Raw genomic sequence first — 12,942 nt, forward strand, 5'->3', positions numbered from 1 at the left:
CTCTGTTTGGGATTTTGTCTTCTTTTCACCTCTGGGCCATTAACATCCGAGCAGCTGTGGTCGCGTACATAAATAGCCTTTCCTGCTCCATTGGGATTTCGGCACCTATGAAACAACATTTTCAAATTGCTATTTTAAGGCAAGAAACACACACACACAAATTGTTAGAGGTGATTTGGGGTCTTTCCTGCCTCTCCACCCCCAAATCCAGTAGTAAATTAACATGTGAGGCCATCTCACACTGAGGCAGCCCCTTGTCTGGCCCCAGATTGTCTGTCAGCCTTGACTGACAGCAGTTCTTTAGGGTTTCCTACAGAGAGATTTTTAGTGATGTATGGAAGTTAGAAGTGAGAGCTGGACCATAAAGAAGGCTCATCACCGAAGAATTGATGCTTTTGAATTATGGTGCTGGAGGAGACTCTTGAGAGTCCCATGGACTGCAAGAAGATCAAACCTATCCATTCTTAAGGAAATCAGGCCTGAGTGCTCACTGGAAGGACAGATCCTGAAGCTGAGGCTCCAATACTTTGGCCACCTCATGAGAAGAGAAGACTCCCTGGAAAAGACCCTGATGTTGGGAAAGATGGAGGGCCCAAGGAGAAGGGGATGACAGAGGACGAGATGGTTGGACAGTGTTCTCGAAGCTACCAGCATGAGTTTGACCAAACTGCGGGAGGCAGTGGAAGACAGAAGTGCCTGGCGTGCTCTGGTCCATGGGGTCACGAAGAGTCGGACACGACTAAAGGACTAAACAACAACACAGAGAGATTTTCCCAGCCCTGTTACTTGGGGTGCTTTTAACCAGAGACTGGATGTGGAAGCTTCTGCAGGCCAAGCACTGAGCCACAGCCCCTGGACTTGACAGCAAAGTTCTAATAGTCTTGATCCAGTGCCATTAGAATCAGAGAATCATAGAGTTGAAAGAGGCTTTCCAAACCCCTGCAATGCAGGAATTAAGAACTGGCTGTCAGGCAAAAGTTAACCACATAAAGCTTTTCCCATGTCTTTGTCTCTACTCCCTTCCCCCAAAAGCTTTGCCCATTTCATATCAGCATAGGGATAGGGATTATCTAAAATCTGCAGCAGCCTAACTCCCCTCTCCCTGCTGATTTTTACTGGTGCTATTGGATGGGTAGGGACGCGGGTGGCTCTGTGGGTTAAACCACAGAGCCTAGGACTTGCTGATCAGAAGGTCGGTGGTTCGAATCCCCGAAATGGAGTGAGCTCCCGTTACTCGGTCCCTGCTTCTGCCAACCTAGCAGTTCGAAAGCACCTCAAAGTGCAAGTAGATAAATAGGCATCGCTCCGACGGGAAGGTAAACGGCGTTTCCGTGCGCTGCTCTGGTTTGCCAGAAGCGGCTTAGTCATGCTGGCCACGTGACCCAGAAGCTGTACGCCGGCTCCCTTGGCCAATAAAGCGAGATGAGTGCCGCAACCCCAGAGTTGGTCACGACTGGACCTAATGGTCAGGGGTCCCTTTACCTTTACCTGTTGGATGGATATGTAGATCAGGCCTGCCTAATTTGTGACTCCCCAAGTGACACTCCACTAGCCATGTGTTATGAGCCACTGGGTGGCAACAACAAGTGAGCAAACCTCTACCTCTTATCTTTGCGGTCATGAACATTCCACCGGAGTCACTTGCAAAAGTGAGCACCCCATCTCGGATGCTGACAAGAATAAAGGTAAAAGGGTAAAGGACCCCTAGACGGTTAAGTCCAGTCAAAGGCAACTATGGGGTGCAGCGCTCATCTTGCTTTCAAGCCGAGGGAGCCGGCTTTGTCCACAGACAGCTTTCCGGGTCATGTGGCCAGCAGGACTACACTGCTTCTGGCACAACGGAACACCGTGACAGAAACCAGAGCACACGGAAACTCCATTTACCTTCCTGTCACAGCGGTACCTATTTATCTACTTGCACTGGTGTGCTTTCGAACTGCTAGGTTGGCAGGAGCAGGGGCAGAGCAACGGGAGCTCAGTCCATCACAGGGATTCAAACCGCCGACCTTCTGATCGGCAAGCCCAGAAGACTCAGTGGTTTAAACCACAGCGCCACCTGTGTCCCATGCAGCTTACAATAATAATGAATGGTGAACAGGTGTGTTCTTGAACTAATTATCCTAGTCCTTGGTGAGAAAAACGATGCTCTTTTGGGGACCCAGGGAACATTATCCTTGACCATTGCAGTTCAGCAAAAGTTACGCCTGATGTAGAATCTCCCAGGTTAAACTCTCAGTATCTCTAGTTAGAAAGGAGCTAGAAAACAGCTAGAGAGCCTAGAATCACTGCCCGTCAAAGTAGATAACACCGTGCGAAAATAGCTGCATGTGCTAAAAGAGCTTGGAGCAACATTTTAGTCTCACATCCGCCCATGATCTCAGCAGCTATTAGCCAATGCCAGCTGAAATGGGTCTTCCAAAGGCAAATACTCCATTTGATCAGATGCTGGGGGTGTAACACAGAGGAAGGCGATCTCCATTACGTTAAAAGGCATCTGGCTGGCTGCTCTTGGAGTACAGCGCTGAACTAGACAGATGTGGAGTCTGGCCTGCAAAGTGAATTATTACAGTCTCATCCATGCGTGCTCTGCATTTGTAAGGTTATCAACAATATACAACTGGTGATAATCAGAAGCGCCGATTTGCCATTGCATGAGCAAACAACTGAGAATGACTCCGTTGCCATGGGTGACATAAAGCTCTCCCAACTGCTGACAACTAATCCAAATCAATTAATCATATGAGCTTTTAAATAAATTAAATAAATTAAAACAGGTGGTTGAATGCAACTGCTCAGTGTTCCTACCAACCAACCAACCAACCAACCAACCAACTGTAAAGGATATTCCATTCCATTTCACCTCCCTGTTTTTTTCCTATTTGACCACCCCCTCAACCAAACATTTTGTAACCACTGAGCATGTTGTCACGATTATTATATTATTATGCTGTGTATTGTGCTGCATAAATTCTGTTCTTAATGTTGTAAATCGCCCTGAGTTCTTTGGATACAGGGAGTATATAAATTGAAGAAATAAACATTAATCATAATGCTGCAAGTGGCAGAATTGGCTGCATCTCATCATCCCTGGTCAAATATGGTCCTCAGGAGGACAAAGGAACTCATTGGCAGAATAATTATGCAACTTCCACCCTGTTCTGTTGTAGTGTTGATCTACATTGTCCCATCTTCCCCTTGGATCCAGCTGGGAAGGCCGTTTCCCTTTGGCATTCCCTTGACTTCCCAGACCCTTGACGGGAATGCTGAGCGGAGCAAGGATGTTATTTCTATGGAAGGCAAAGTTCTGCACCTTCTGATGGTGTAGGAAGTCAAGCCTGTGCAGATGATCCAGGCCAAATGGAGCACATGCTGAAATCTCAAGACATTACCTCACTGTCCGTGGCGGTGGTGGTGAAGGCAGGGGTTAAGTGAAGCCAACCACAGCTCATCAAAGCAATTATTGGGAGCCAGGAGGAATCCAGCTCTGCCTTCTTCCAAACTTACATTTGTCAACCATTTCTCACAGTTTGGACCGTGCGAAGAAGATTCCAGTGGGATCCTGATTTTAAGATAAATGAAAAGAGGCGAGGGAATAGCCAAACAGCTGGACGGAAAATCCTAAGCAAGCGTAATATTCACACCAGGCTTTTGCATCTACTGGTGTGCTAATGTCATCTCTTGGCACCGGTGGCTGCGTGTAATCTTGTTCTTTATCCACATAAACAGCGCAAGGGCTATTCATTCATAAGCAGCAGGTGGGACCCACAGCAATATGTGGTAATGTGGAGTTGCCCTTTGTTCAGGAGTTCACCCATTCCCTTTTCCAATCCTCCCTGTTTTTTCTTACCCCCAGCCTCAGGAAGCAAGCAACATGTCTGGGCCTCTGAGTCTTCACTGGCCTGGATTTGCAGTTCCTCTTCAGATTATTTTCCCATTTAAAACTTTGTGCACTTTTGCAGACCTTGGCATTCCGAAGACTAAGGGTGGGTTTTTATTCTCTGTTTCTCATGTTCCCATCTTAAATTCAGTTCTCCACATTCTGCAGCAATTTGCAATGTGTGTGTTTTTTAAAAATCCTTGTTCAGTTTTTGTTGGTAATTCATGAAATTTCGTCAGCATTTTCTCCCAATAAACATGTTTTCCTATGCCTTTTAAACAACGCAGCTGAACTATTGAGCTCTCAATCTCAGTTATACTGAATAGCAATTTGCAAGACACTATATATATATATATATAAGAGCACAACTAAGTGCAGTACAGCCATCTTCTCAGAAAAAAAACTCTTCACAAGCTCAAGAGGTCAAGACACGAAAGCTTTAGCAACTAATCCACACTTAATGACCCTCCTAAGTGGTACTCAGAATATCACTCAAGAAATCACTCAAGATATCCCTCAAGTAATTAAGGAACAAAAGAAGAAAAGTCACACTAACCTGGGAACTTCCTCTCTGCCCAGAACGTCGGAGGCTATACACCACACCCCCTCAACAGTATTTATAGGAACTCAAACACTGAGATCCTGCTCTGTTCCAGTAACAAGAAGCCGAAAGCACCAGCCTGAAGATGACGAGTGAGACCTCGTCGAAACGTCGCCTAGACACCCCAACTCTTACACGGGAAGACACCCGAAGACACCAAAACCTGCATATATATATATATATATATATATATATATATATATATATATATATATAGTTCCTGTTGGTGTTATTTTGAGTCACAATACTAATTGCATTGGGACATTCAGTGTACATTATATGTTTATTATATATAGAGTTGTGTTTGATCAGATTCTCTGTATTCCTTCCTTGTTGGATTTTAAACTAAAGTACACATTGTTTGCAAGTGATTCCTCCTAATATTATTATTAATAATATATGATTGCTTCTAATACCGTGATCATATTTATGCATACTTTCCCCTAATATATGCATTTTGTATACAAATTTAATAAATAGTCAATTTCTTCCTTTGGGTGTACTACTTTTGGCTTAGAAGATTCCAAAAATCTGGCCATTCTGCTTGGCATCACACTCCTTGGATGTAATATTCCTGAAGAAGCTTTAAAACCTATGTTGTTGTTGTTGTTTTTAAAGGGTGGTTGGGTGCGTAGCCTCCATAACAGTGTGTTTTGCTAACCAGTTATCTCTATGTATCTGGATATAAATAAATACGGGGCAGAATATGATGGCAGCTAGTACCTTGGGTTAAAATCCAGTTGGGAAAAACAGGGCAGTTTAAAACTTGCTCAGGTTTATAACAGGCCTCATGTGAGAGTCTCTGGAGGGGAGAGCAGCTCAGAAGTGTTGCTGTTTGGCTCATAGCCAGGTGTTGCTTGTGTGCAGATACTGTTTGCATCGTCAAACCATCCCCTTCCAAAAGCAAACACACACACAAGCCACCGGTGACAATATTATTGTAGAACCACTGACTGTGTGTTTGTGTATGCAAATCTCTGGAAGCAAGCAAGGCTAAAATCTCTGCAAAGAAGGCCTGGATTTCTTTGTTCGACAGCTCTGTGCATGGATCATAGATTGTAGAATTGTGGAGTTACAAAGGACCCTGAGGACTTCGCACCTGTCCCATATGGAGATTGAACCTGCAACCTTGGTGTTATCAGCACCACACTCTAACCTGAATTCTGTACAGGGACCTGTGAAGGATTAACCACTAGGCAGACCAAGCGTAGGGCCCCAGCAAAGCAAGGGGCACCCAAAAATTGAGATTTTTTAAAAAGAATATTTTATATATATATATTATCATGGGGGGGGGAGTCAGAACTTTGCTCCACTCCACACTCTTCTCTTATTTTCCCTGTTGTTTTTTTATTACTCATCATCATCACCGTCTGTTTACTTGTATGCCACTTTCCCACAACATTGTGCCCCAAGTGACTCACATCTCAAGCGAACAATTAAGTACAATGGTTAAAAAAGCATATTAGAAATAATAATATCTATCATTTTTTAAAAAATCCATGCAAGTGTTTATAAAACAATATAGACACATTGAACAGCTTAATACTAAACAGGAACAAGAATAACACCTAACACAGTAATTAAAATTAGTGCACAAAACATCCTCTTGCTCCAATATAAGCCAAGACTTCTGTAGCTAAATTCTTCAGAGTCATCTCTGTTTCTGTCTTCCCCTGCTCCTTTTCCATCCTTCTCTTCAGTTCTTCACCATTCCTTTCCTGTCTCCTGCATCTTTCTCTACACAATTCTCTGCACCTTTTCTAAAATTTAAGTATCCCCACCTAAAACAGGGAGCATCCTACTACTGTAACATAAATCGAAACAATGTGAGGTCATCAGATCCTGCCATGTGTTGCACGTTACATACATTTAGGGTTGCCACCTGTCCTGTATAATACAGGATCGTCCCGTGTTTCAATGTAAAAGGCTAATTCCTGTATTGATAGTTTTTGTCCTGGATTTCAGGTCTTCTCTCTGTGTGTGCCAAGTTAGGGATCCTCTCCAAATGGATGTGTTTGAAAGGGTGTGTGAAAGGTCAGGTACTGTATTTAAGCTCTGGATAGCCAAGTAGAGACAGATTTAAAAATTCATGTGTGTGTGTTGGGGGGGGGGAATTAAAGAGGGGCCATCCTGTTAGGCTTCAGCACCATAAAATTTGCCCCCCAACCGCCCCTTTTTGCCAGAACAAAGCTGGCAACTCAAACACACGTGCATCTCAGCATCCTTGTAAGCTTTGTGCCATTTTGAAAAATAAACTTTTTTTGTTATGGTTTAGTGCTGTTTCGATTTCGAATTACATATGGCGGGGACACTGTAATGTTTTCAGGGCTTAGGGCCTCTAAAGCTCTTCATCCAGCCCTGACAGAGGTATATATGTCTGTTAGTCCTAGTGCTTCATAAGGTCGTCAGTATTAAAGCAAAATTTTGGGCCAGGATGTTTGTGCATGAGGCCTAGTTCTGTGCAGAGATGTCCGTGTGAGGCTGAATTCTGTACACACACCCCCATGGGGGCCACAGTCAGCAGGGCCATTTCGAAGGTGAGCTACGGTCATTCTTACTCATACAATCCTGTTCCTTCTCACAGAATTAAAACCTTGCCAGGCTGGAAATCGCTTGTAGATTTCCTAGCTTTTTAAAATTTATTTGTGTGTATCTATATTGTTATGCTGCTTTTAGGCCACAAATTGGCTCGTAAGCATAATAAAATCATGTTTTATTGCTGAAAACATCAGCATTGGTTTTTTAAAACCCCACCCCCCCCACCCCCCAGGGATCAGGTAGCCATTCTTTTGCTGCAGAGCAAAAGCCTTCCTAGGCCACATTAGCATGATGTAATCAGTCCTGGGCACAGATAAGCTTTTACAATGCACCACTCCTTGCTTGTGTTGCTGATTTTTATAGTTTGATTGATTTATTTATTTTAATGGGGGGGGGGGAGTTAGATAGACTCTCCTTCCTTGGAGGTTTTTAAGCAGAGGTTGGATGGCCATCTGTCACGGATGATTTAGCTGAGATTCCTGCCTTGCAGGGGGTTAAACTAGATGACCCTCAGAGTCCTTTCTAATTCTAGGATGATTCATGCAATTTTTTGTTGGCCTTCATATGGATTATGCAGAAGGACATAAGAAGTGCCTGCTCCATCAGACCGAAATCCTGACAAGGTCAACATCCTATTCTCACACCAGCCAACCCCATGTCTGTGGGAAAGCATGCAAGTGCAACACGGCTCTGTCCACCTGTGATTCCCATCCACTGTTATCATAGAATTGCCCAGCTGGAAAGGGACCCCCAAGGGACATCTAGTCCAACCCCCTGCAATGTAAGAATCTCATCCATGACAGGTGACCCTCCAACCTCCTTTTATTCCAGCGGCGACAGAGGATAGCCATCAGCGCTAGTAGCCCTCCTCCATGAATTCATCTATCCGTTTTTAAAGCCATCTAAACTGATGGCCACCGTCGCCTCTTGTGGCAGTGAGTCCCATAGTCTTTTAACTATGGCCTGTGAGAACATCTCTCTGGCCCATTTGTGTGCCAAATTCAGACGCGAAGAGGCCTGTTCCTTGACTTTGACGCGCTATGTGCTTGACAAGAAGTCTGGCAGCCTTCGCCTTGAGCGGGATTTGAGGGGCTGGGCGTCGACGGTTCCTTTTGCCCTGCTTGCGATTTGAACGGAGTCATCATTGTCGTGGCTACTCTTTTATCGCCTTTGATTGCCTTTTCCAAGAGGAGTCTCCCGATAGGGAGCCCCCTTAGGCTCCCAAGCCGGTGATAAGGAAGGCGAACCAGAGAGAGAGAGCCGTCTTTAAAGGAAAAACCAGAGCAAGAGGCAAGGCGAAAGCGGCCCGGTTTGAAAAGAAGCGGCACTTGGAGACGCAGCGGCGAGGCGCGCGTAAAGCGGGGCGCACGGAGCCCTTTTGCGCCCGGGGATCGGCTGAAAGTCACGACCCCGGGAGGAGAAGCAGCTGCGGCGGCGGCTGCTCTCCTTTGCCTTCCCCGCTCGGAGCTGTTGCTCGCCGGCGATCGCTCAAAGTGCTCCCCCAACAGGCAAAAACTTTCTCTTCGCGCACTCGCGCTGCCTCGCTCGCAGGCACACACACTGACGTCTTTTGCGCATTTCCTGCATTAGGGAGACAGACCCAGAGAGCGAGCGAGCGAGAGAGAGACAGAGCGAGAGGTGGGGTAGGGCTCCTCCAGCCCAGCGCCAGACACACCAGGCGGGCGAGCGGCGCAAAAACAGCGAGCGCCCGGAGAGAGAGAGCGAGCGAGCGCGGGGAGAGCGAGTGCCAAGGGAGCGAGCCGGAGACAGAGAGAGCAACCCATCGCCGTGCTGGTTTGGGTCGTTTGGCGAAATATATTATTATTTTTGTTCTACATCTATTATTATTATTTTATTTTTTTAAAAAATAAGCTCCGTAAGTTGAACTCCCGCGCTGAGCAGTCCGATCCGGAGCCGCTTCTCCCCATGCCTTGGATTCGATCCACTGGATCCTTGGCCTTGGAAGAGGAGGAGGCGGAGGAGGAGAAGACGGCGAGGAGGCTCCTGCAGCCGAGGCGGATGTAAGGTTCCCTGGCTGGGCTGGACTGTGTGATTTCTCTGCTGCTTCGTCTCCCAGCCGGGGAGGCGGCGGAGCAGCCAGGGCGGCTCGCTCGCTTTGCTGCTTCTGGGTGGGTTTTGTTATTATTTTTCAAACTCCCCCTTCTTCCTCCCTCCTCCTGGGCTGCTGCCGCCGCCGCCGCCGCCGCACACAGACAAGACAGCACTAGCGTGTGCAAGAGCTTCGGATTGTTTTTCTGTGTGTGTGTGTTTGTGTGCAGAAGACTGATCCAGGATTATGATCTAAAAAGGGGGGGTGCGGAGGAGGAGGAGGGGGGGAAAAGAAAGTCTGTTTCTCTCTATCCAGAGGCTCCTCTGATTTTGCTCCGATTGCATTTTGGATTCCTGCAAGCAGGGACGTCTCCCCCCCTCCCCTCCCCTCCCGTCCCTTCCTTGTTTTTCCGTTAGGAAACACACACAGGCAGAGAAAGGACGAGACCTCGATGCATGTCTGCATGCAGGCGTGTGTGTATTCCCCGGGCGTCGCGAGAGGAAGGGCTAAATAATCGCAGGTAGCAGAAAAAAGCAACAAAAGGAGAGAGCCCCCCTTTTCCCGCCGCCCTGCTGTTCTGAAGCCTGCACCTCCTTCCACTCCAACCTGCCTTCTTATTTATTGGAGAAATCTCCTTGGATCCCTCCGCACTTCAGAGTGTGTGCTTTAATCCCAGGGAAAATTAACAACAACAACAACTAGTGAAGCCATCTAACCATGGTGGTTTTCAATGGCATGCTGAAAATAAAAATCTGCGAAGCGGTGAATCTCAAGCCCACAGCTTGGTCCCTGCGGCATGCGGTGGGTCCCAAACCACAGACCTTCCTGCTGGACCCTTACATTGCCCTCAATGTGGACGACTCCCGGATCGGCCAGACCTCCACCAAGCAGAAGACCAACAGCCCTGCCTGGAACGATGAGTTTGTCACGGACGTTTGCAACGGCCGGAAGATCGAGATGGCCGTTTTCCACGATGCCCCCATTGGGTACGACGATTTTGTGGCCAACTGCACCATCCAGTTTGAGGACTTGCTGCAGAACGGGAGCCGCCACTTTGAGGACTGGGTGAGTGTTCGCGTCGTACATACACACACGTCCGCGGCACTGAGAGGTTCCAGGCTGTGCAGGTGTCTGTGGCAGGTTGGGCTTTGAGCTGGATGGAAACCCTCCCCCCCCCTTGTTTGACAGATGTCTTGGGAGGCATGACATGGCCCTTGGATGGAGGGCTTTGTTGATGCTGAGGCAGGTGGCTGAGCTGTTCACGTAGATGTTGAGGCTGTCTTTCCTGCTTTGTGAGAATGAAGGCATGATTTCTCCTCCAAAGAAAACCCACCACGATATGGTCTGAATCCCATTAGTTTTGTTTTCACGGGTTGCTCATCCTGGGAGACACGAGCGTCCCCAGGTAGCGCCATTGCCTTCCATACTCAATAAGGCTAACCCTATACTGTATATTTTCTTCTCATTTCCTGTGCTTAAGAAAACATGTCTTGCCACCTCTGCAGCCTCAGGAGAATTGGGCTCATGATGCCTTTGGGTTATAATAATGCTACACTTGTCCAGCTCTTGAATCTCCTCAATCTTTTGCTGTAATTGCCCGGCTCCTTGATGGCAAAAACAAATGATGAGCTACTTTTTTCATATCTTCCCTCACATGCATGCACCACACAAAATCCCAAACAGGCCGGGCATGTATCAATGAAAGAACAGCATCAGATTCTTAGATATGGTACCCAGACTCTGAGACTTCCTGGCTCTCTGCTGCTTTCTACGGCCTGCACGATCGACAAAGTTGTCCGTGTGCACTTTTTAAAAACATCCTGATGCTTAATGATTCCTTGTCTTCCCCTCACTAAAAGGGCATAACTTGCATGTCACAATCTTAAGAGGGTTAAGAGGTGGTGGAAAACAGTTGTCTATAGCCTGAGACCATCCAGAACCCAGGCAGCATGAAAGCTAGCTTTAAAAATAATGTTGATAATAAAGCAGTCTCATTTGAGTGTGGGAGATGCGTCTGGCAGAGGTGGTGTCAAATTGGCTCAGGTGTTGCCCGGCCCCACTGGATTCTGCTTGGGGTGTTACTGAGAATGGATTTCGAGCTTGTGAGTAATAAATGAATGAACTGGGGAACCCAGTGTATATTTGACCATGAAATCTCCTGGCCCACAAGTGTGGGGTCTGTGGATGTAATAGCTTCACCCCAGACTCCTGGGGATGAAGTAACGTTTTAGTAGGCCTTAAAATGCGCACCTCCGTAGGGTTGATGGGGAAAGGCTTACAGGGCAGGACTGTGAAAGTGGAATGTAATTGGACTTTCAGAGAACAGCTGTGTCCCTTGGCCATATAAACACCTGAGCAATTGTTGTCAGTTGTATGTAGTGTGTGTTTGCGGGGGGGGGGGGCTGTTGGTTTATCAATACAAACTAAGATTCTTGTTTGATTTTGAGGCATCTTACCATGATTTAACTGAGGATATGAAGTGCATAACCATGAAGAACATTTCCCCGCACTGACATTATGGTATTATAAATATACATTTGAGATACTCCAGCCTGCTTTATGAATTGGCTAGGAAGTAGACAAGATCTGGGGTGCATCCTTGTTTCAATTTCACACGTTACATTCCTCTGCACACTATTTAAACTAGTTATCTTTTGCAAGTAGAAAAAAATGTATGTCTGATCAGAATCTAAACCCCAGAGATTAGTACTGTGGTACATGAACTGAATAATGGTATATGCAAGCTTTGATCCCAATCCTTTCCCTTGGAATTATTTCCGGCAATTCCCTGGGTTTACTCCAAAGGATACGATATGAAGGTTACAGTTTTGGTTGGTGAAGATGGGAGTATCTTTAGGCTTAAGACGCTGGAAGTAATGCTAAACTTGCAATATTATAACCTGCAATATTATCTGGGCCTGCAGACATATTTTGGCAGCCCTTGTTGTTATGATTATTTACACGGCACATTACACAAACAAAGTAGCTTGCAGCCTTTAGGTTCAGAACAATCTTGTGTGGTTGCTATTCCTATTTTACAGATGGGAAGACCAAGAGAGACTGACTTTCCACATGTCTTGGCAGGGATTGACTGAGCTTGCTTGTCTGAGGTCTGCTATCTTGCTGGGCCGCATTAGCAGGTGAAAAGACTTTGGGTCTTGCAGTGTGCAGGAACTCAACCCAAGAGGGTGTTGTTGATCCTGTCTTAGATCTTGAGCAGAATTGGCAATGAACATAGGGAGCTTGTGAAGGCAGACAGGCATTCTGTGGTGGACGTGGTCTGAGCACATATGTTCTGTCCTGTAAGCAAATACCTGGAAACACTGCGAGTGTGTTTTCGACCACATCCACCAACTTCTCTCTTGCAGGATACCAGTCAGCGCAGTGCTGTGTACTTTGACTGACAGCAGCTTTTGCAAGTTTTCAGCCGGAGGCTTTTCTTAGTTATATTGTTATATTTTCTGAGAACCATTTTTTTAAACTGGATGTATATTAAAACTAGGAGGTTCTGATGGCAACACAAGGAGGACTGCGCTAGGTTTGCAAGGATGCTGAATTCACCTCCCTTTTTGCACAGGTTGATAGGAGCCAGGGTGTTTATAATCTTTCCCTTGCAAATAAAAGAAAAAAAACCACTGGAAGAAGCAAATTCCCAGCAGAGCCACACTGTGCCGAGCTGCTCACCTCCTCAAACAGTAAAGAGTCATGAATTTAGAACATCATTGTTTGGTGATGATACATCAGACTTAAGAAATATTTGCACTGTCTTTTCTGATATGGTATAAAAGGAATAAATCAGCGGGAACAAATTGACTGGTGCAGGTATATCTGCGTTGGCATCGCCATCTCACAGGAAGCATTTAGAAATTGACTGAT

General features: G+C 46.2%; 1 protein-coding gene across 1 annotated transcript in view; it reads left to right on the forward strand.

Annotated features, from left to right (window-relative positions):
- The first annotated feature begins 8,152 nt into the window (after positions 1 to 8,152).
- PRKCE (protein kinase C epsilon) overlaps positions 8,153 to 12,942 on the forward strand; it is a 311,931-nt gene continuing 307,141 nt past the window's right edge. Inside the window, exon 1 of the mRNA XM_083494361.1 lies at positions 8,153 to 10,131. Within this exon, the coding sequence (XP_083350487.1) occupies positions 9,784 to 10,131 (348 nt within the window). The 5' untranslated portion in view covers positions 8,153 to 9,783. The remainder of the gene's footprint in view (positions 10,132 to 12,942) is intronic.

This window comes from Podarcis liolepis (assembly GCF_965112155.1).
Source record: "Podarcis liolepis genome assembly, chromosome: 3".
NCBI classification, from domain to species: domain Eukaryota; kingdom Metazoa; phylum Chordata; class Lepidosauria; order Squamata; family Lacertidae; genus Podarcis; species Podarcis liolepis.